General features: G+C 43.7%; 1 protein-coding gene across 1 annotated transcript in view; it reads right to left on the reverse strand.

Annotated features, from left to right (window-relative positions):
• Positions 1-10,187: 10,187 nt before the first annotated feature.
• Positions 10,188-24,190, reverse strand: part of LOC307076202 (protein diaphanous homolog 3-like) — a 217,329-nt gene continuing 203,326 nt past the window's right edge. Inside the window, exon 27 of the mRNA XM_079737096.1 lies at positions 10,188-11,554. Within this exon, the coding sequence (XP_079593222.1) occupies positions 11,034-11,554 (521 nt within the window). The 3' untranslated portion in view covers positions 10,188-11,033. The remainder of the gene's footprint in view (positions 11,555-24,190) is intronic.

Here is a 24,190-nt window from a genome sequence, read left to right on the forward strand (position 1 = left end):
CTTCCTCTCCTTCTCCTTTCTTACCTACTCCTCCCCCACTATGGCCTCCTATTCATGCTGCTCTGGGAGTTCAAGTCAGCAGCAGAGAGTTAAATGTGAGAATTAAGAGCGGCCAGAGATACAAAATCTTAGGTATTTGGTGTGATAATGGTGTTATATGAAATTGAACATTGTAACCTTAAACCATGTATCAATCACTTTGATCTGTAAGGCCCAGGTCTGATTTTTAATTCCTTGTGTCCATTATGTTTTATCACCAGTCAATGAACATTTATGATTGAAATGTAAGTGTCAGATTCTCGCTGCCTACGCCACCACACTCGTTTTGCGAGTTCTTTGCGAGAGTAAATAGGCTATAATGTACGATCCTGTACGTAATTCTGAACCGTTTTTGGAAAGAACTAAAACTAACAAATTAGTTTGCTTATAAACAGGATTTTGGTTTTAAACCCAGCATGGGCCCATAAATGCAGCAAATAGAGTCGGGTTGAGCTCGGGTTCCAGTGTTCTCTACCGAGCAGACAGAAGGAGGTGTCCTCACACTGACTGAGGAGCGTGAGCAGGATTCCACAGCGCTGAGAGGCAGAGCGGGGTCGGAGGTCACGATGTTCTTGGATGCAAGCGCCTGGTGGACGTGGAGGGGATGTGGAGGTGGCGGCCCAGGAACAGCAGGGTTCTCTGTAGGGCTCCGGGCTGTTGGACTGGAGCTGTGGGTTTGTGTATGTTTGTGTGTGTGTGTGTGTGTGTGTGTATGTATGTGTTTGAGTGTGCATTTCACTCGGCTACAATTCTAGCAACCGAAAAAATCAAAGAAATTGTTGTTAACGTTTTACATATTTATATAACAATATGTAAAACAAATAAATATATCATATTTACAGAAAATAATGTTGCCACATCTAAATCAGCTTCCGAAAAACATTGCCGTTTATTTTGGTTTAGTTGTAGTTCTGTGGCTCCAAAAAAATATTTCTGGAATGAGCAGGTTTCCCTTTGTTGGAGCATTGTGGCTTACGGTTAGGGTTAGGGTTAGGGTTAGGGTTAGCGCTGTATGTTGATATGATATATGAATTTAAAAAAAGGGGGGAAATTACACCATATAACAAGTCGTCATTTCATAGTGAACGCAGCAATGACAGTCGCTGACAGACTGCAGGCTAACACAACAAATTACAGTACGACGGAAGATCTTGTGGGAGGAAGAGGTAATGTATGTTTAATGACTTCCTTCTGCTTTCTTTCAAAGGCCCAGGCGGCACTCAACCCTGTCCATATTGGAGGAGCTGAGAAGAATGAAGACACAGCAGACCATTTTTTAATAGTTCAGGAACACCATCCAAATTGCAAACCTCTAGAAGACTTTCTATATTGAAGACGTCTAGAAGACTGGCCAATTTGAAGCCCTTAGAAGACGAAGAAGAAGTGAGAAGTGTCTGAATAGAAGGCTTCTAGAAGGCTGACCATGTTGGAGCTGAGAAGAATTAGGACACAGAAGACTGGTCATTATAAAGAGTTCTGGAAAGCTGACCAAATTGAAGACCCCAGGAGACTATCCATATTGAAGACCTCTACAAGCCCATCCATATTGAAGACCTATAAAATACTTTCCACATTGAAGACTGTCCATATTGAAGACCTCTAGAATTCTGTGTGTATTGAAGACGTCTAGAAATCTTAATTTTTTTATCTAAGGAGTTTTTTGCGTGTCTGTAGTAACATTATTATTTTACAATTATTTTATGGCTCAGAGTTACATTAAGAAGGGGTTATCCTCATGGTTCCTCATGGTTCCCACCCATAAAAATGACGCATACACTGTGGCATTATATTTGGACGTCGACATCAAAACAAACCAATGCCTAGAAGGAGCTCCACACTTCCACACACACTTCTAAGAACACACACACTAAGTGTCCAAGAAGCATAACCCTTCTTCAGACAAGGATATCAACAACCGCTGCACTGACGGAGCTCCACACGTCCACACACACCTCGCTACCGGTAACCCTTGGTCGTGATGTGGTCGTGCCTTATCCGAGGCACTTAGACGTCTCCATAAGAACGCCTCCGGCGCTTGAAGCAGAGTTGAACGTCACAAACTGACAGGCAGAGAGTGGAAAGATCAAAGGATTTGACTCTCGTTTTCTCTAAACGACGGCCTTATTTAAGGAAGAAGACATATTACCATGTAAAGATCCTGTCTCGCCTCGTCTTTTTGTTCTGGACCTTTCCGTTTTAACAGAGAAAGGATTCATATTCAATCACCCTGCAGATTAAAGCGCATTAGGTCCCCACCTGGGCCTGCAGATTGGCCTGTGGGGGGCCGGGGATCCTGCTGGTCTGGATGTCATGGTGGCGGTGTAAGGGGCCCGAACACTGTCTTCCTAGGAATAGGATCATGGCTTAGACTCAGCAGTGGCCCATGCACTGAACCTCTTTCTTCTCCTTTTTCTACGAGCTGATGGTTCTCCATAAAAGAGACGCAGAGGGTGAGAAGGATGTGTTTGAAAATGGGTGCTAGGAAACATCAGCTTTATGCACAGCAATTACCTCCCCTGTCATTCATGTGCCTGAAGCAGCAAAATAGACCCACAAACACACACACACAGACACAGACACACACACACGCACGCACACACATACACAGACACACATACAGACAGAAATGTACACAGTCAATCACTTAGATTTACCATAATACACAGACATCAAGGTTCTCAAAGAAATATCTAAAGCATGATATTAGAGAGAAAGAGAAAGACCATTAGAGGCACAGTGAGAGAGACAAGCTACACTAACTACCAATAGCGCTAAAAAACAGATGCTAGCGCTAGGTTTAGCACTACTATAGCTCTGACAGCCAGGCGAGTTTTACACCACAGAGCAAGTGTGTGTGTGGGTTCAAATGGGACAGAAAACTGCAAACTTCTCACCTTTGGGTGTGTACACATGAGAAATATCACTGCATGTGTATGTGGTGTGTGTTATTGTCAAGCATGAGTGCTGTGTGCGTGTGTGGGTTTGACCTTGCTTTCTAATCAAAGAGGGAGAGAGAAAGAGATTTAGAGAGGGAGTAAGGGAGGGAGATAGTGACAGAGGGAGGCGGAGAGAGATAGAAGGAGAGAGAAGAAGAGAGATGGAGAGATGGAGGGCAATTTGACTCATTCCCACCAAAGCCCCCCCCCCCCCCCCCCCCCCCCCAGAAGATAGGAAGAGTTCCTCTGCCAGCGGGGCGGGGGGTTCAGCATCGATCCTGTTTAGATAGGATCTCTGCTACATATCCAAGACCCCTCTTGACTCTGTGTATCACAGGCTGGCTGGCAAAGCGCGGAGCGGCAGATTAGAGGTTTTATACTCACTCCCAACCGTCTGGCAGGGAAGACGCTCCCTTTGAAGAATGAGGAGCGAGCTCGTCCATCTCTTCCTCTCTCTCTCTGGAGCCCATTTCATGTCCGACTGTCAAAACAAGCAGAAAATAGAGATTATCAGTCCGAGAAAAACACACAGACGCACACTTCAGCTGCAGCCGAAAGTCAGCCAAATGATCTGAAGTTCTTTCAGCGTTTTTTTCCCATCATAGTTCTGATATATTTGTCACATGTACAGACCCATAATCATATGGGTGAGTGTTAATTCTTGGTGAAAACTGAAAACTTTAGAACAGTCAGAGAGTAGCTTGGCTCACCATTGCTGCCTCTTTAACTGTGGAAACGGAGATAGAAACGGGTCTGGAACAGTAAACAGAAAGAGAAGCATGTGGAACAGAACACTAGAAGAAAGAAGTGCCCACATCAGAGAATGTGAAGAGAAGGATGTTGAGAGAGAAATATCTAGAACTCAGTTTGTATAGACGGAGGGATTGAGAACAGAAGAGAGAACAGTCCAAAGAGAAGGGTCTAAGAAAGAGTACATACAGAAAGGTCAGGAAAAGAGGTACGTTAAGAGAAAAGGATCCATTTAAAGATAACGGCAGTGGTCTGATGTGTCTATCTGTCTGTGTGTGTGTGTGTGGAGACGTTGACGAGCATGTGTGACCTACTTGTCATGGAGGAAGCTGTCCTCCGGTCTGAAGACCAGCTGGGGTGCGTCTGCCGCTGTCGCCTGAGATCAGCCCCCCCGACTGCGGACGGGCGAGGACTCAAGATGTACAACCATGTGTGTTACAGTGTGTGTCAGAGTGCGCATGTCCGTACTTCGTATATGTTAGAGTGTGTGTGCGTTTGTGTATCTTTCTGGGGGGTTTTGGTGTTTTTTTGTGTGTGTGCTAAAGTGTATTTGTGCCTAAGAGTGTGTGTGTGTGTGTGTATTTGTGTCGTACAATGGGTGTTAGAGTGTGTGTGTGTGTGTTAGTCTGTGTGTGTGTTAGTGCCTGTGTGTTAGAGAGAGTGTGCATGTGTGAGTGTGTGTGTGTGGTCGAGTTTATGTGTGTGTGTGTTAGTGTGTTTAAGAGTGTGTGTGTGTGTGTGTGTGTGTCTTAAAGTGTGGGTGTTCAGTGGGTTCCTGCGGCGACCATATGCACGGTGAGGCTAGCCGTCACCAGGACAGAAGGACCCAGCCCCTCCCAGAAGCAGCACACTCACCCCCCAAGCCCCTCCCCCCAGTCTGGAGCGTATGTGTCACAGTGGTGGCATACATTTAGACCCCGAGGTGAGGAGGAGACAGAGAAAGAGGGGGATAAGGAAGAGAAGGAGGGAGGGCGAGGAAGAGGGGGAGGAGGTTGAAGAGGAGGAGTAGGGGAGGAGACAGCCAGCCCTTCCCTGGAACGTGTCCTAAGCTGGGGTTGTTATGCGCTCCAGTGTCCCCTAAATGGCTTTATTCTGGGCTTTGTGTGCGGGGAAATATTCCATTCATCATTTCTCTGTCGAGTTATCAGACACTCTCGCTGGCGACGGGCCAGTCAGCTTCTATTCTCTCTCTCTCTCTCTCTCTCTCTCTCTCTCCCTCTCTCCCTCTCTCCCTCTCTCTCTCTCTCTCTCTTTCTCTCAGGGTGTATCTTTTTTTATTTCCTCTTTTGGGGTTTCTCTTTCAAGGTCTCTCCCTCTCTTTCCGTTCTAGTTCTCGCTGTTTTCTCTCTGTCCGGGTATCAATTAAATTCAAAGGGCTTCATTTGCATTGGGGAACATTAATTTACATCGCTAAAGCACATAAGCACATAAAGCCAAAGCTAAATACGATACATAATGAAAATGGCAATAAGAAATGATCACCAGAAACACAATACAATCAAAATTAAAGAATGTATATACATGAAAAAGGGCTCAACTAAGACCTCATAGAAAGAAAAGTGCTAGCATTGTAAGCAGGGTTCTGTATTTAAATGATGAGCATAACATTAACTTCCTAAAAGAAAAATCTGAAGTTATTAGGGTCTGGGTTTATCTCCGGATGTCTCCCGGCGGAGCTCTTTTCAAGAGGAAAGGACTCCATTGAGCTTCTCCCCTCAGACCAGCCCCCTGCATGTCGGGGATCTCAGTTTCATCAGGAGGACTGAAGAGCTCCATGTTTTGTTCCTTTGTTCAGAGGAGAGAGGTCCCTCCAGAAGCGTCCCGTCTCTCTGAGTCTTCTGAACACGGCTGGGTGGCAGTACGGCCTGCCAGCAGCCTCACACTGACACACACTCCAAACCTCGTCTCTGGCAGGACTTGCGCTCCACACGCACGCATCTGTCACTCTGGTTATCTTTTTTAATAAAGATAATGGAATTACTGAGCATTCGTTCGCGAGGCATTCAGTGATTGGGTGGTGTCGTGACACCCTCATCCCGGGTGATTATTTGAATACATAATGTATAAGCTCAGTTTAAATGGACGTGCCCCAATTCAACAGTTGTTGTAGCCGTCCTTCAGGAGTCGGATGAGCTCTGTGCGAGTAATGAGCCAGGCGTCGCGCTCAGAATGACAGAGTCAGTGTGTTCTGTTCTCTCCCTGATCTTCTCTGTTCCTCTCATCTCCGTTCCTCACTTCTCTGCCGGGTTAACATAATCCTGTCATGGATGCCTGGAACACCCAAGTTCATCCACACACACGTACGCATCCGCACGCACGCACGCACTCACGCTCGCACGCACGCTCGCACACACACACACACACCTCCGGTGTGCGTGTGTTTGTGTGTGTGACTGTGAATGTGTGCTTAAGAGGCACACACTAATGGCGTTCCCGTGTTCTGGGTGCGATCCCGGTCACGTACGTCCAAGCTGTTGTTTTTTCCGAAGCGCTGATGACACCATCATAGTACAGGCCAGCCGGTCCTGGGCCAGGTATCAATGATGAGGGGGGCTTTAGAGGTACACAACGGGCCGCGTGCACACATGACACATGCAGCAGCGTCATGAAATGAGTGTGCCTGATGCACCTGTGTGTTGGTGTGTGCGTTGGTGTGTGCGTGTGTGTGTGAGTGTGTGTGTTTGGGAGATGGCGGCAGCAACCTGATCATGGGCTATCTTTAGTCTTCAGTGTGATGAGCTGGTTCTCCAGAACTTGGGGTCAGGATGGAACAGAAGAGTCGCCTGAGGTCCGCTGTTCGCATCGAGAGGGCCCGGCTGAAACACTAGAACATATCTCTGATAACATGGTGGGGGGGGGGGGGGCCTTGATGATAACGACACGCTTTCAGTTAGGAGTCAGGCTGTAGCGTGTTCAATTTGGATTAAATCCCACGATGTTCGTAAACGGTTAAAGAATCAATGAGACGGGAACACAGAAAACACAAGGCACACGAACAGAGGCGACGCGCAGGTAGCGGTCGCGAGAGAGAATCTCTGAGCATGTCACAGACACCAAGCAAAAGAACTGTTGACTTGTTGTGTTTGTGTACGGCATCAAAGCGGGGAATAAACGCGGGTGTGCGGCTGGATTGTGCTCAGCTGTCGCTAATTGCGTGAATGAAGACGGGTACCGGCGGGATCTCGATCAAAAGCCACGGTTCCGAACCCGCCGTGCCCCCCCGCCGTGACGCACCTGTGAGGTGCCGCGCAGCTAGCCAGATTAATAGGCGTCTATCTAATGAGTGTCAAGGCGGTGACAGCCGCCTTGTTGTTACTCCTGTTATTTTTAGTTACTGACTTTCAACTTAACTACGACGGCGGTCTGTCAAACTGCCGGCGCGCAGCATGGTGATAGAGAGGCCTTTTTTTATTTACAGAGGCTTCGCTTCTTTGTTTTCCGCCACTTCTTCTTCCCAAACTGTTGAAACTTCGACTCGGTGGCACAGATGTTTTGCTCTGTTGTCAAGGTGACGCTACGGCTGGACCGGGCCATGTCATGGGATATCAGTGCGTCTGAATGAGTGTGCTCTCTCTGGTGTATTCTTGTGGTTTAAAGTAGTCCAGTGGTGAGTGTGTGGCGTGACGGCCTACCTCATTAGAGTGAACTAAACACCTTAATCACTCCCCTGGGGACCCTTCCCTCTCTCCCCTGTCTGTCTTTCTCTCCCTTGCCTGTCTATCCCTCCCTGCGACTGTTTCCATGTTGATCAAAGCCAGGTGGACAAGCCTCTTGAGGCTCCCCTGACACAGCAGAAGGCCCCGTATATATATACACTAACACACACACACCTTGCATAGAGTTAGGGGTCGTAGTAGTCTTGGCAGGAACACTAAGGCTTATTTTGACAAAAATGTTGGTAACGGATGTTTTGGTGAGGCTAATAGAGAAAGGTAGTTATGATGTTCTGATCAGCCAGACCGGTATTGTCCTTTAATGAACAAAGGAAATGCTTTTGAGATGTGTGTTATGTTACATATACTAAAGAAACTATATTCTTTACACATATTTCAAACTAGTTCCTTACTATAACAACCACACTACAAAGCAAAGACCTTGCTACTACCTTTACTAGAACACACACACACACACACACACACACACACACACACACACAGACACACACACACACACACACACAGACCAATTAAAAAACAAAGGGAGTCATTTGGATTCAAAACAAACAAAACAAACTGCTGGGGACCGAGCTGTGCGCTGCGGGGAAACAGCGTCTCCTATGATGTTTTCACGTGCGCGCTCGTTGTTTCACGTGCACTCTCATTGTTTCACGTGCGCCAAGATGAGGCGTGTTCGCGCTTCATTTGCAACAAACACAAAGGGTTGAACAACAGGAGGTCAGATAAAGTAACTAAAAACACACACACATTCACACAGCTGTGCCGTTGAGCGAAAAATCAATACACACAAACACACACTCGCTGAAGCTCTAATCAGTGAAGCTGAGAGACAGACTTCCTTCTAAAAGTAAAGCTAGTTTCAGAGTTTACAGTTTCTTTGGTTGCACTCTATTAGTATAGAGAACTTTGGGTGCCACTTTATAATAGCTTTCAGTCATGAGCTATTAATACACTTTTAGTTAATGATGAACTAATCATTAGCAAAAGATTAATATACATTTGTAGATGATAAATGATTGATTGCTCTGCCTACCAGCATATCCAGCGGACTGTACCATCTAGGGGGGTGATCTATATCAATCCTACATCATGGTGGACACTCCCAAATGTGATGTCACTAGAGGGAATATTTTGACATGGCTTGTAATGGCTAGTCACCATCACACCTGAGTTGAAATAGGGTTCCTTTAACATAGCACTTATTAATCATCTACAAATGTATTTTTGTTATTGATGGGTCATCATTAAGTAAAAGCTTATTAATCATCTACAAATGAAATGTTTTGTTATTGATTAGTTCCTAATTAACTTAAGGCTTATGAATGACGTTATATAAAGTCTTTCCAAATTTATTTACAGAGTATCTCATCTCTTCTTTGCTATAGCAGGACCTTTTCACAGTGTTGATTTGAAACCTTCACAGCCACTCTAAGACCGTCAGTGAGCGGCAGGATGTGTCAGGTTGATCCCTGTTGGGAAAAGCCTACTAGTGCTGCTGCTACTACCTAGAGCTGGCCGAGTTTATGTTCACTTTAATGAAGTTGAATAAAGTGAACCCAGATTTGAGCTTGCCTGCGACCAGGGTTAAGATTATTGAGTATCAGGACGATGGGGAGGAGAGTGACTTTGTGGAGGGTGAGGAAGAGAAGGAGGAAGAGGCGAATGAGTAGGTGGGAGTGGAGTAGGATATGCAGTAGAAGGTGGAGAGGGAGGATGAGGTGGATGTTGATGAAGTGGATGAGAAGAGCGAGGAAGTTGATGTGTAAGAGAGTGAGGAGGTGGAGCAGGAATAAAGGAGGATGAGAAGGAGGAGCTTGAGACAGAGAGGTCTCTCAAGGAATCAAAAATCAGACAAATAATTTGATATTTTTGGCACTATTCTTCTGCTACTCCTGCTATTCTTCTGCTAGGAAATTCCCTTCTATGATGGCACCTCACACACCTCTTTTTCAAGCTCCTTAAGACACTGCACTGTCTTGTCAGAAGCTCCCAAAATGCAATAATTTCAACAATAGGGTTATTTAGATAGATAGGGGGAGAGAGGTTGAGAAAGAGGAGAGGAAGAGGGAGGAGAGAGGACCAGAGCTCTGGGAGCAGAGCAGAGTAATTTGAGTATTTTTAACTAGGTAAAAAGATTGTTACCGTTGCCACTGCTGGTTTAACTAGATGAACGTGGCACATTTATCGATGCACACTGTTATTCCAGTACTTTTCTGAAGTTAACCCGTTTCCATAACTTTTTTATCTTGTAACCCAGTACTTGCGTACTAGTATGGGGACGCACCGTACTGGTGCTGTGTTAGTACAAAAGATTAAACTGTAGCTCCAGAATAATTATGCCAAAGTGGCGGGCTCTAATCTAAGGATAAAATACTTTTTTGTTGCCCTTTTGCTTGATTCTGTTTGGTTTGTTTAGTGTCCAACAAAGTCTGCTCTGAAGTGGGACAACAACCAAGTCTCACTCTGAAGTGGGCCAATTTAAAATATTGTCTCTTGGACCCAAAATAATCCTAAGAGGTTCCAGGTTGAAGAAACCCTAAATTTTCCTTTAATGATTTATTTCATCTAGCAGAGATGTTCTTCCATCTAGTTTGATACTTCAGAGTTATCGCCAAAAGTAGTAAATAAAATGAGATTCCATGCATGGATATTTTTTACCTTGTTTTATTGTAAATATGTCTACAAAACTCAAGATGAAAAGGCTGTACAACAGAGCAGAGTTTCACTGTTTATCCAAACGTTGGAGAAGCTTATATGATTAAACATCTCCTCTCCAAGCGTTTCCATTCATGGAAGTCTGCTCTTAAGCAAACATAAGAGTCAGACCCATTCAGAGTGTGTATATATATACACATACATACACAAAAACATACACTCAACTCTGGAAAGACATCAAAACAAAGGACAGCACAAACACAAAGCTCTCTCGCTGTTCTCCTTAGAAAAGTGAAAAAATCTTCATTTTTATAGTAATATAGAAAATACAAATCTACGTGTGACCTACGTTAAATACAAAAGTTGCGCACAGACATTCTTAGTCCGGTGTGGATGGAAGAGATTTAAAATAGACAACAGGACAAAATACAAACCAAAACAAAAAAAAAATCACGAACACAAGAACTTTGAGACAATTGTACCCTTGTTAGAAATAAAGTTTGAAAACATAAACATGAATTATATTTTTCTCTTTTGTACTTAAAGACACAGTTGACAACGATAAATGACGATTATACCTGTGGTGTTTATGATTAAAGATAAATAGGACCAATCGAAAAGCGGAATGCGTACATATATAAGGCAACACTAAAGTCTATAATTGAGGCTGTGCTACAGACAAAGTTTTCGATGAGTACGTGCTCAGCGATATCTCAGTATCTGCTGGATCTTCCACTAGCTGGTTAATTGGGTACAATCACACCGGACTGCCAAGACCACGCCACTGTGAGACTTTATCATAATCCAATGCTTTTATTAGTCCTAGAGAACGATTGGCCATCCGTGGAATGTCTTTCAAGACATGTGTTTGCAGGGCTTTAAGCGTGCTAGTAACCACTGCTAGTAGCCTAATGCTAGAGGCATGCTACGAGTAGTCTGTGTGTTGTGTGATTATGTGAACATGCGTGTGTTCCTCCTACAGAGCTCTGAGTCTTGCCAGCAGGGCATCCACATCAGAATCTCCTTTAGGCGAGGAAGATGAAGACGACTGTTTACAACCTGTTGCCAAAGATTCAACCACCATATTACTCTCCGTCTTGCTTTCCATCTCTCTCTCTGCAGGCCTATGTCTCTCAGCCATCCTCCCTCTCTCTCCCAGCCGCTCTCTCTGATTATCTCTCTCTCGTGGTCTCTCTCTCTCGGCAGGTCTATGTCTCTCAACCAGCCTCTCTCTCTCTGCAGCTCTATCTCGCTCTCCCGGTCCCTCTCTCTCTGCATCTATCTCTCTCTCTACCTTTCTCTCTCTTTCTGCAGCTCTATCTCTCTCGGCCGGTCTCTCCCTCTCCACAGGTCTCTCTCTCTCAGTTGTTCTATCTCTCTCCATGTGTGTGGTGGTGGTCTTGCAGGGGCCCCTAGTAGGGGGCCCTCTGGCCCCGGGACCCCCGGGGCCTCGGCTGAGGGGGGAGATGAAGCCCTGCGCAGCTGGTCTGATGTTCTCTGTAGGAGAGGAGAGAGAGGGAGAAGAGGTGGAGAGAGGAAGGGAGGATTGAGGGAGAGAGAGGGGGGAAGGGGGAGGGAGGAGTGAGTCAGAGGAGGGGAAAACAAAATCAGCATCAGAAAGTTGAGCCAGGAATGGATCAAATCTATAATAGATATGCATGGAAAAGACAGAGACTAGCCCTCACGCTGTATGTAGAGCGAGAGCGAGAGAGATACTAGGAAAAGGAAAATGGTGGGAAAAAAATCAAGCAACAAATAAAATAAAGGAAGCAAGCGAGTAACCCATCTCCTACACACACACACACACACACACACACACGTGAATCTATTGTGCCCATGGAGTGACATGCAGTCAATAATTAAATAGATGTGCTGATGAAGCTTCAAAAGAAACTCAATGAAATCATTGCCCCCCCCCCACGTACACATCCCACTCCATCTCCATTTTGTGAAGAACAACCTCATGAGATTCTCCAAACATCTGTGCAAATATTTTTCATTTGGGGCACATTAAGAATCTTCAATGTCTTCTGGCCCGCATATACTTTTCTTAGCAAAAACCATGTTGGCTGAGAGTAATGTTTTGTGTTCTACTGCAGTGGGGGACATTATATTGTATGTTCATTTCTTATTTTATTTTTTCACATCAGTGCGGTATATAAAACAATGACAAAAAGTAATCGTCATCAACATTGATCAGAATAAAAGTAAAAAAGGCATTAATTGTATTTTGAACATGGTAAGTTCATACTATTACAAAATAACCTAGGCTTCTGCTAATTTGCATTCAGATCATATCTTGAATATTGAAGGGATGATTTGGGGATGATTTTAGGTATTTACCTAACTCCTTCAACATACCACTCTAAAGATGCGCAAAATCTCCTGCTTGGCAGAATACTCTGTGAATACAGCTGCTAGGTCGTTGTTGTCGTATCAGTGAGTGGTGAAAATGTGGAGCGCCACATTTAGACAGAGACTACATGCTCTCTGCTATGGAGCTATATCAGAACTAAGATAATCTCCACGATCTGCACCCTATTGTGCATTTAGAGATGTTTCTGGTTGGGCAGAATGCCCACCCGCTTAGTCTCGTTAATCAGCACGAGTGACGAGTGATTATGAAACCACTTTGCCGTCTCTTTTCCATGCATCTGACACCCTGAATTTCCATTCTCCATAGGATTGCTGGGTTACCTAGATTGTAAAGATAAGATTATAATGTTAAACGGACCATTAGACGCATTTGTCGCACCAAGCACAGATAGGGACTTTTAAAGGGAGCTGATGCCTGATAGAGATGCTCTTAAAAAATGAATATATATGTTGCTCTGTGTTTAGCAACTGCTAATTCTTTGCAGGACAAATTATGGTTGTACACCAAATTATTTGATGAATTCTCCCTAGAAGAATGGCTTGATGTGTTTTTTGCTTCTTATGGGGCAGCACATCACTAGCTTTAGTGACAATAACCCAGGATTCAACGGTAATGTCAACAAGTCCTTGGTGTTTAAGCATGTTAGCTTGCAACTCCTGTGATGTTGCGGCTTTCTCCGCAAATGGCATATTGTATTATTTTTCTCCATGATTTTTCTCAAAGTGACATCTCACACTGTATTATTTGAATATGGCTAGCCACTCCTTAAACACCAGCACAATGCTTTACTATTCAGTTATTACATATTTGTTTACATCCTTTCAATAATTCAAAGAAATTCAAAATTTGTATCAATTAACGTGTGTGTTTGTGTATTAGTGTGTGAGGGTGTCTGTACTGAATATTTGTGTTCAAGTGTGTGGGATTTAAGGATTGTGTGTGTGAGTGAGTGAGTTAGAGAGAGAGCGAGAGGACTGTGTGTTAAAGTGAAATGGAGGGTAGATATATTAAGACAGAGAGCATCGAGAAAGACAGAGTTATAGAGAGAGACACAATAGAGAGAAAGAGAGAGAGACAAAGAGCTATGGAGAGAGACAGAGGGTGGATCCATATTCATGTGACCTTGTGGGGATATGCCATCGCATTTACAGTTTGACTGAACCCTAGTCCTGATGGGGGTGGGGGGATCGGGGAGGAGAGAGAGAAGGAGAGAGTGAGAGAGAGGGAGAGCCAGCCCATAGGTAATGAGTTTGGAGCGGGGCCAGTGTGACATGACAGTGTGTTTTATGGGTCTGGCTGACAGGGGACGTCCCTGAACATAACCTCTGACAAATAAATAAGAGAGGCAGGAATACACACACACAAACACACAAAACAAGAAAGGTAACATTTAATCAACAGACAAATCCACGGACACACACTCAAGGAAAGGCAACATAAAATTCCAATGGTGCATAAACACACACTCCAACACATAAATATGACAGAGAGAAAGAACCAGTACTTACCCAAAAGGTTTGTGCACTTTTGTGCACACACACACACACACACACACACACACACTGAAAAAACATTTTGCTTCCAGACTTAAGTCCTGAGAAGATCCCAGGGCTGGGGGGTTCAGAGGCTAACCATACGCTCTGATTTCATCAGGGACTGCTCTCACACTGAAACCAGAGCCACACTGTGTACTGGTTCGGGTGTCTGGCTCCCAGTCCAAAGGTTGTGGGTTCCGTCTCCCACTGTCCCACTGTCTAAAGGTTTAAGTTAGTTACATTTAGGACTTTTTTGATGCCACTTTAAATGCATGACCAGTTTCACAACCAGAAAAATGACTGGCCAAAGTAAAAAACTGCATTGCACTAATATATATCAATTAATGTACCTAAAACGTAATGGACAGTAAACAAAGATAAGGGTTGCTAAATGTTGTGTCCATCCAATCACCCTCTTTTCTTCACCTCCGCCCCACAAGCACGGCGCAAACAGAAGCAGAATACCAAGTAGCAGGCAAACAGAATCCCACAACTTCTTTACAACCTTTGAAAACTGGATTCAAAACAATTTAAGACCTAACTAATTCATGAGAGGTTAAAGAGGGACCAACACATGCACACGGACACACAGAAACACCAGAACACTCCATGCAAAGACGCACTGCAAAGTACGTTCTGACGAGTAAGACATCACAACCCCGCACACAGAGAGCCCAAACATAGCCCTCATCATCAATCCATCCATCCATCCATCTATTCTCCCGGCCTCTCATCCATCTCGGCGTCCCAAGACAGAGGTCACCCTGAATGGGAGGGGGGCCCATCACTGGATCATGCATCACATCCCAGTCAGACACACGTCTCTTCGGGAGGGGAATACATGAGAAATAAGGGGCGCAGCATAGAGCTGCATTTTTGCCATCTGCCATCCAGCTTAAACCCCGCCCTACCATAAGGGTGGTGCCGGCGGTGAAACCGCGAGTCAGATTCAGCGTAACCGAGCAGTCTCGCTCCGAGCCGCACCGAACCATATGGCACCGCTTGGTGGGAACGAGACACAAATGACAAGAGAATGGACCAGGTCACAAAAGAGTGAGCCGGATGATGAGAGTAAAGCAGGTGAAATAGACCAGTGACAACGGAGGTAGCCAGGTGAGAACAAGCAGGAGTGTCTGAACCTTTTGAAATCCGGTATTCACGTTACAGGGCAGAATTTCAGAGGCCCTGGTGACTTCTTATTGCGACGAGTGGTTATGCTTAGCAGTTCGGCAGGGCCTGATCCACAAGGCTCTGAGCAGCGGCACAATGTCTGGCCCGAGAGTCCCAGGCGAACATAACATAACGCTCACCATACTTTAACAAGACACCTCATCAAGGAGCAGACGCCCTGCTCCTTCTTAACAGGCTACAGAACTTTGCCTACGGCTATGATGAGAGCTGGCAGATCCACCTTGGCCGCCCTACGCCCGCTCTCTCTGCCATCGGCCCACTCCTCAGCTTTAGCCTTCAGCCAGAGCTGTTGAACACGTCTACAAGATGTAAAACAAGCCTCGTCCCCAGCCACGAGGCCTCCCTCCCCTGCTTTAGCTCAGGCTTCGACACTTGCACTGCTGAACCGTCGGCTTGGGAGCATCCTCTCAATTCTAAATCGCTTAATAACCACTTTTCCGTTTGACAGTATTGTTAAGATATTTTGAGTTCTGCTTAACACAGCGGCAGTGAAACAGGAGTGGGGGGATCCTCGTATCTGATATGAGGAGTGTTAATTCAAGAGTTAATTTTACTTGTAAATAGAGAGGAAGAACATTTTAATAATTCATATTCCCTCTTGTGAGATCATTCATTCCATTTACATCTGTGGTTTCAAATGAAGCTGATATGCATCACTTCATCTCTTACATCCCACCCGTCCTCTGGAGAAGTTCATTTGATAATTCTGAGGACAGTCCACCGGGAGACCAATCACTAGGACTACAACTGGATGTACAGCAGTGTGCTATTGATGTGATGCCGATTTTGTCTGAATTAACACATCACTCAACCTGCAGAGGGACAGCAGCATTGGCTTATAATATTTACATGGTACCAGTGTTTATTTGCTAGTGATTTGTTTGTCAAATTAGTTTGGAGAGATTTTCTCTCCATGAAAATGTAAACTTCACGCCAAGTCGAGTGATAAGCACTTCACGATGTATGACAGAAGCATCCAAGGACATATTGGCAACTGCAGCAGATGAATTAGCTAAAAGGTCTCACTAGAGGACCAGGAAAATAGAAGGGAATTACCATGACCCTGTAATAAAATGAGAGCAAGGGTGGGGGGGCATGATGGGTGAAGCAGGGTCATGCAGGCTCATTCTGGGTGAAGCCAGATCATGATGGGTGAAGCAGGGTCATGCAGGCTCATTCTGGGTGAAGCAGGGTCATTCTGGTTAAATCTGGGTCATGCAGGGTCATTCTGGGTGAAGCCAGATCATGATGGGTGAAGCAGGGTCATGATGGCTCATTCTGGGTGAAGCAGGGTCATTCTGGTTAAATCTGGGTCATGCAGGGTCATTCTGGGTGAAGCAGGGTCATTCTGGTTAAATCTGGGTCATGCAGGGTCATTCTGGTTAAATCTGGGTCATGCAGGGTCATTCTGGTTAAATCTGGGTCATGCAGGGTCATTCTGGGTGAAGCAGGGTCATGCTGGGTCATGCAGGGTCATTCTGGGTCCAGCAGGATCATACTGAGTAATGAAAGGGTCCAGCAGGGTCATACTGAGTAATGAAAGGGTCCAGCAGGGTCATACTGAGTAATGTAAGGGTAATCAAAGGGTCAAGCAGGGTCATCCTGGATAATGTTGGGTGATGCAGGGGAATGTTATGCAATGGATAGATGCCTAAAGAAAGAAGGTTCCTTCTAGATAACAGCGTTGAAAGAAGTCTGCAGGCCCCTGCCAACCAAGCAGGACTGTTGAATTGAAGTAATCACATGATTTATATTCCATGAGGTTCATTAATCCGACAATAGGTAAAACATGAGGTAACATGAGTAATCACATGACATAGCATGAGGTCTTTTCCTATGAAACAGCTTTAATGGCTGCTCTGTATCTAGGGAGAATATAGAGATTACCTAAAATGGAAGCACATAAGACTATAAAAATGTGCAATGTGATGGCATACGTCCAACCATAAAAAGGTGCTGTCCAATGGAGGGAGAGCAAAAGGCTGTTATTTTTCTTCATCTGAAAATCCCTAAGGAGGGAAAGCCACCATCTCCCATGGCTGATAATTTGGTCAATTTACCACTTGGAATATTTCCAATAAGCCTTCATTCATCTCTTCCCTCCCTTGATCCCTGCTTGTAAACGATAAAGCATTTGATCATTCTAACTGGAAAGGGAGAGGACGGGCAGTGCTGCCAGCACACAGACAGGCAAGTGACTTATTTTCTACACTGCATGAATGCCCCATCAAGTAAGAAAAACATCTGACCGTGCTCATTACTTGGAGCCTAAATGAGCCAGACTGGCTCAGCAGATTAACCAAGGTCCCATGGTGGTTTTGTGTTTTCTGATTGTTTTTTTTTATTGTAAAGTATATGTAGTTGACAGGGGCTTGGCTTGGGGGGCGGGGGAGATAACACAACATAGCAGCGTCACAAATGCTGCCAAGACCAGGGAAAATACATGTTGGCACAACTCCGGGCTGTTGAAACCTGAGCCACTGACCAAGTTCATAGGGGCTAAGTTTGTATGTCATTTTTTTGTACGGGAGTTTATCAATAGTTGGTTGTAAGTGAATTTAAGATGCCCTCTGGAGAAATATTTACATGTCCATGTAATATTTATGTTCAAATATAAATCAGTTCAAGTGCAAAATGAACTTAACAACATAAAACAGCTTTGTCACTTCTGTATACCAACTAGAAGCTCTGAAAGACATTCAGATGCCATAGAGCAATGTCGGACGCCAACCAATCTGGTCAATAGGTGTGGTGTTGTGGCTGCCAATATTAAAATAACATTAGCATCATGACGGCAGATGTGGATTGAAATGGCTAGTGTATTGTATGGTATCTAGTGATATTGTTTTTCAAACTACATATTAACATGACAGCTCTTTCTGTTGACACAGTACGAGCTTCTGCAATTCAATAGGCACTTTTAGTGAATCTATAATTTCTGACTAGCGTTGGAGCTATAACTAATTGGAAAATATGTAACTCCTCCATAACCTGATACGTATTTTACTCACAAAATATATAACTGGAAGATTGGAATGTTTAGGTAATTTCGATTAAGCTTGTGTGTTGAAGGCAAAATATTAAACTGGTGATTATGTTGATATTCCAAAGTATAACCTATATCATTGAAGCTGAATATGTTTTAATCTATCACTGATTGAATATCGCCAATGTTGTTTGCCATTTATAATGACACACAGTGTTATGACTGACAGGCGTTCTCTGCATAGGGTTGTATGGTTCATCCACGCTTGGAATATATATAATGGCGAGGAGTGTTTCCCTGAGAAGTTTTCTATTTGCCTATTCATAGTCCCAAATTTTTCTAATAAGGTTTAAGGTGTAGAGATGCTGTTAAGCCTTTTTCCGTAGTTTATTGACAAAATATATGTTCATATAATTGTAAATATAAATATAAAGTTGTATAATGCATTCATTTAGAGGTGCTACTACGATTAGGTTAGATGGTTTAATATTAAAAATACACCTTATTATTCTCAAACTGTTCACTGCTGCAGAACCACTTAAACATGTGTCAGGAATGCTCTGTTCTGACTCCTGTCTCTTTAGGGCTCCCGCCCAAATATGCCCAGTCAGCTCTGATTGGTCAGCTGGCCAGTATGTTGTGATAGGTCCAATCCTTAACGTGTGTTGGCAGACACAGACACAATGGCTTCGGTTCATCCAAACTTTTAAGAGCCTAGACATTTTGCTTCCTGGATCAATATTAGCCCGATCAGTGATGTTGCCTCCAGAGACAATGCCTAGTTTGGTATATTATTACAGTATTTTATGTAAATCATTCTATATTTTTTAGACGGTTGAAAGATGAAGGAACCACGACCGAGTCCCCCCTACAGGAATGGTACACCATACACATCCAGGCCTAGAGCCTAAGCCTTGTTTGACACCTTGCAGAACATCAACATTTATAAAGCAGATTTCCCTTGCCTAAAATAAATACAGAACAGTGAGGTTTCAATATATTACAGGACCAAAGTAATTAGTGAAGAAAATAGTATAAAATCTTTAAAAAAAAACAACTATTTTTTGGAAACATTGGCAGCTGGAGCTAACTAGCTGGGAGCCGGAGCTACTTAGATATGTCAGGATTGTCATCCTCATTTTGTGTGGTACCCAACATATGCAGGAAGATTCCTCATCTGGCTGGACAGTATGTTGGCTCCGGTATTGGGATTTCTTAAACTCAACAAATGGCGCTGGGTCCTCAAACACCTCATCAAAAGACAAGCCTCATCAAAGACTAGCCTCATCGGGTCTTCCACATAATCTGTAAAATATTGCATTTAAATTTAGCGATAGAACTTTTCTGAATCCATCTAAATTGTACATGTGTAAAGTGTGCCCATAATTATTTAAAATATGCAAAGCCGAAGTAGGGCCTGTTTTAAGTTTGACGGTGCATCCATCCTTCTTGGTCTTGGGGAACATGACCCTAGAAGACAGCCTGACAACACATACTCATGTAAACATAAGTCCACACACTCACACAATGTTTTTGTATTAGATACAGCCTGTGGAACTCTGGAAACACATAACTGTTGGGTATATAGAGAACGACCTCCATGTAACAGAGCTAAGCAAAAGGCACAAAATGAAAGGGAGAGCAGTTGAACAGAGCACAAGAAATACTAATAAATAAGTGTTTTTGCTGCTGTAACCTTACAGCTTGTATAATCATAAATCAAACTTCCCACTTGACTGATTAGCAAAACCATTTCTTACACTACAATGTTAGGCATCAAGTTAGCCAAGGCCTAAGAGCAGACTCACAAAACATCTCAACCCAATAACATGATCTAGTAAATTGGCCGAGGGGTACTACAGCTGACTAACCGATACATTAGAAAATAATAATGTGCGCTGGCAAGTTAGCTAAAGCCTACATCCGATAAACCTAAACATTTGAACACATTAACACTAGGTAGCTTTCAACTGGGTCTACACCTCAACCAACAACTACTCACTTGAATACTCGCTAGCAGCTACCTTGTTTGTTGTAAATAGAACAAATTAACTAATAAAGCATACGTACAGGTTGTGATCTTTAAAATGAAGGGAACATTGCAACTAAATTGGAACCACAGATTCTGAAATTTGTCGTCCATTGGAATTCCATACAAACGGGAATTTGCCCTTCGCACTGATGACAACAGCTTCTCCTCAGCATGGTGATAACAGAACCAAACTTTACCAACCACCTCTTCAACCAGTTTTGTTTGAGGGTGCCTAAAACTAGCCATGAGGCGGCACCTCTGTGCTTCTGTGATGTCACCAAATCATGGAAGTAAATGCTGAGTTTCAGGCCAGTTTCAGGCCGTTCAGGAAAGGGGTTTTCTGTGGGTGAGAGTGGTGGTGCAGACTTTAAGCTTTGTAGTTTAGCATACAATATTCCTGAACTATAAGCTGTATAACACACCAATGGGAAGGGTAAAACCAAAGAAGCATAATATGAGTCTTTAAATAATATCCAATACACACGTCAAGATATCTTGCCTCAAGGTTTAAATAAATGCCTCAAGGTTGCTCATTAAATTGGGTAGAAGGAATAAAAGGAAATGGCTAGACAGAAATGACAGGACATTGAAAGGGATTTGGTAAAACATCATTTTCTGATGCTTAAAGCACACCTTGATGACCCTTGTATAAAGTTATTGTATTGCAAGCGAGTTTATAGATAATTGCTTTGTATCAGGATTTAAAAACTATTGTTCTTTATGAGTTTAAAGATAATTGGATTAGTTTATAGTATATTGGTATGTATGGGTATGTAAATGATTGATCTGTAGATGATTCCATATGTGGTGGGCTGCTGTGTTCTTATGCTGATGGTGGACATAAAGTCCTGTATGGTAATTAGACTGGCTGGACGTAAACCTGTGATAGATGAGCAGCACAGAGGATGACACGCTTCTGGTAACCTTCCAGATGGCAGGATGCGCCTTGCTCAAGGGCACACTGACAGAAAGGAATATGGATAATGCTGCCATGACCTCGTTGGATCTGTTACAGAAGCCCAATAAACCAACCCCAGCAACACAAACCAGGTAATCTTTACACACTCCTGCCACCTTAATATCCACTCCATCAGTCAGTTTTCAAATTCAAAGTGACTGCACAAGTCGCTACGGATTCCAGTATTGAGGAGAATCTAGGGGTTAGGTATCTACAAGGCACCCGCATAACTGAATACCATAAAATACCTGTCTGATGCGGAGCTGTTAAAGATGGCAGATGCAGTTTGTGCGGTGGAAAACGGTCCCCTGGCGTCCCTTGTTTACAACATCATCTCCCTGCCGCTCGTATATTTTCCAAAACGGAACGCTATTCAAACCATCTGTGAAGTCGTGGAATAAAAGCGTTCCCATGTGACAGCTGTCGTTTCAACAGGCCATAAAACATTAAGGGAGTGGGAGTTTGTTCAGGAAGAACTCCATTGGTCCTTCCACATTTTATTCTAGGAGGACAGGGGCGGGGGGCTTTTATTGTGTAGGTCATGTGATTTCAGTGTGCGTGCCACAACACAGGAAGGTTATGTCCACCGTCAGCCTTATGAGGACCGAGGGTTGCCGGAAGATACTCAAATGCTTAAAAATATTAGTTGTGGGGAAAAATCCGTGCTTCACAAAGAATTTACCATTAAGTGGCAGTTCCAATGCATCAATCAGGAAAGGTTGAATAATGCAACAATAATTTATTTTTTTAATATTTAAATGAAAATTCCCCAGTAATAAAAAATACACTTAACAAACCAACCTAACTGGGACAACATGGGAAGACAAATGATGAGACAGAACAGTGGTGGGCTGTTTTAAAGGTCTGTAGCCCAGTACTCTCATTTATTCATCATCTCCTACATTTAATATTCAGGACACAATGAAGGAGAGTGTAAGCAGGGCATGTTTGTGCATAAATATGTGTGTGTGTGTGTATATACGTATATGTGTGTCAGTGTGTGTGGTGCATTTAGTATTAGAGTTGGTACCAGTGTGTAATTATCAAGGCATGGATTAGACAAAAAACTGTAATTTTTAGTAATGCCCCTTATATATTACATTATAACACCACACTGGGGTCAGCCATATTGATTTGGGTGTCTGTCGGTGTGTGTGGGGGTGATGGTGTGTGTGTTTGTGTGTATCGGTGCAGAGAATATATATATATATATATACACACACACACACAGAGTTTATATGTATATGCAGCATGTGGTTGGGTATGTATGATGATGCTTGGTATATACAATGTTCAGCGGTTTGTCCTTGAGCAGCGAGGTGAGGGTGCAGGGTAAGTCCCGCGGCTGTGTGGTAAAGTGTGTCAGGGAGGGTGGCCCAATTCTACAGCCTGCTGTCTTCTTTATACTTCCGTAATTAAGCATCCCTACCTGGCAACACTCCAGCCAATGGGCTTGCCTTCTGCAATCATTAATCGTGGCTTGTGAAATAGCACATATGTATTAATGGAAAGGTTTCTTGTGACTTTTGCAAAGCACTACATGTTTACATTGTGTAATATGAACAGAAATTGTTCATTTAAGGAAAGTCTCATACCTTGCCAGCAACTGCTGAAGTAGAGGCCTGGATTAAGGTACAGGCTAAGGTATATGCTAATAGGTAGCTGGAGACTGAGGCTGGGCGTTTTACCTACCTTTGCACTTGCAAAGGTAGGCGGTTGTCAAAACTAGGGTGATGTAAAGTTATGGCAGATGGAGCCCAATTGAGATGTGCTAGCGCCCTAACTGTGTTCTCCCCCCCTCCCCCAACCCACTCTGAGCTGCACTGGAGCTTGACATCACATCAGCACGCCTTGCTGGGTGTACCCATGTCTCCCTGTCTGGTGAGCTGCCACATACAGACACACACAGGGACCCCCCAAGCCCCCTTCCCAAAACACACAATTAACATTCCTACATACCAAAACATCCACCCACCCTCTCTCCCCTCTCTAATAATGCTTGTGACTCCATTGATGGGCTGAGTGTAGCTGGGTTTCTGCTATGACTTAAACATGTGCAGGTATTACACTACTTTTGTGTCCAAGCGTAGACAACCCGTTGAGCAATCAAAACCATGTAACTGTAAACCTGTATCGATCACCCTTTCAGAATAAAAATAAAAAATAAAATTCTTATGCCAAAATGTTGACAGTATGACAAGCTTTAAGTATATTCTTGTCACGCCGCTCTTTATTTCACTGGTAATTACTCCACTACTAACACGCCTGGAGATTAAGGTTAAATATGGATGGCTAATAAGTTCAAGTAAAACTCCAGCCTAAAACACTTTGACATAGTTAAAATATGTCTATTAGTAAAGTACAAGTCACCCCAGGTCCTCCTCTACCGTTTTGTTTAATATTCCACCTTGCTGCGGCTAGACTGAATTTCTGTACACGCTCCTGCTCCACGTAGACAGAGCTGCGGTAGTTAAAATGGGGACAGATAGAAGAGTATCTCTTCAAATTGCTGTAGCATCAACCCTCAGTATCACATCTTGCTTTGACCCAACACACATGAGGGGTTCAGGCTCAGGATCACTGCATGATATATAGTTGCAGCGTTTCTATGGCACAAAATAAGCAATTTGGTATGAGGACACAAACACTTTTGCAGGCTTTGTTTGAAAAAAAAAAGCGTTATTTAGTCATTCTTCAGAGCATCAACTTGCAAAAGCTCAGCCATAGCTGCATTCCGAAATGTTCACCAAAGTATTGGCTATAACTTGGCTAAGCTAAAGTAAGGCATGGCAAGCTCAGTCACCACTAACCTAAGTTTTGCCAGGCTAGCTCTCCCAGCCAAGTTATTAGCTTTCTATGTTTTTTCAATAGTTTTCAGTTCTTTAGGTGCAAGTCCAGGTTAGGTCAAGTCTTTAGGGCACAAGTCCCAGTCAAATCTCAAGTCTTTTGGGTGCAAGTCCAAGTTCAGGTTAGGTCAAGACTTTAGGGCACAAGTCCTAGTCAAATCTAAAGTTTTTTGGGTGCAAGTGACAGTCCAAGACAAGTCTTATAGTA

The sequence above is a fragment of the Pollachius pollachius genome, assembly GCF_949987615.1.
Source record: "Pollachius pollachius genome assembly, chromosome: 5".
Classification (NCBI taxonomy): domain Eukaryota; kingdom Metazoa; phylum Chordata; class Actinopteri; order Gadiformes; family Gadidae; genus Pollachius; species Pollachius pollachius.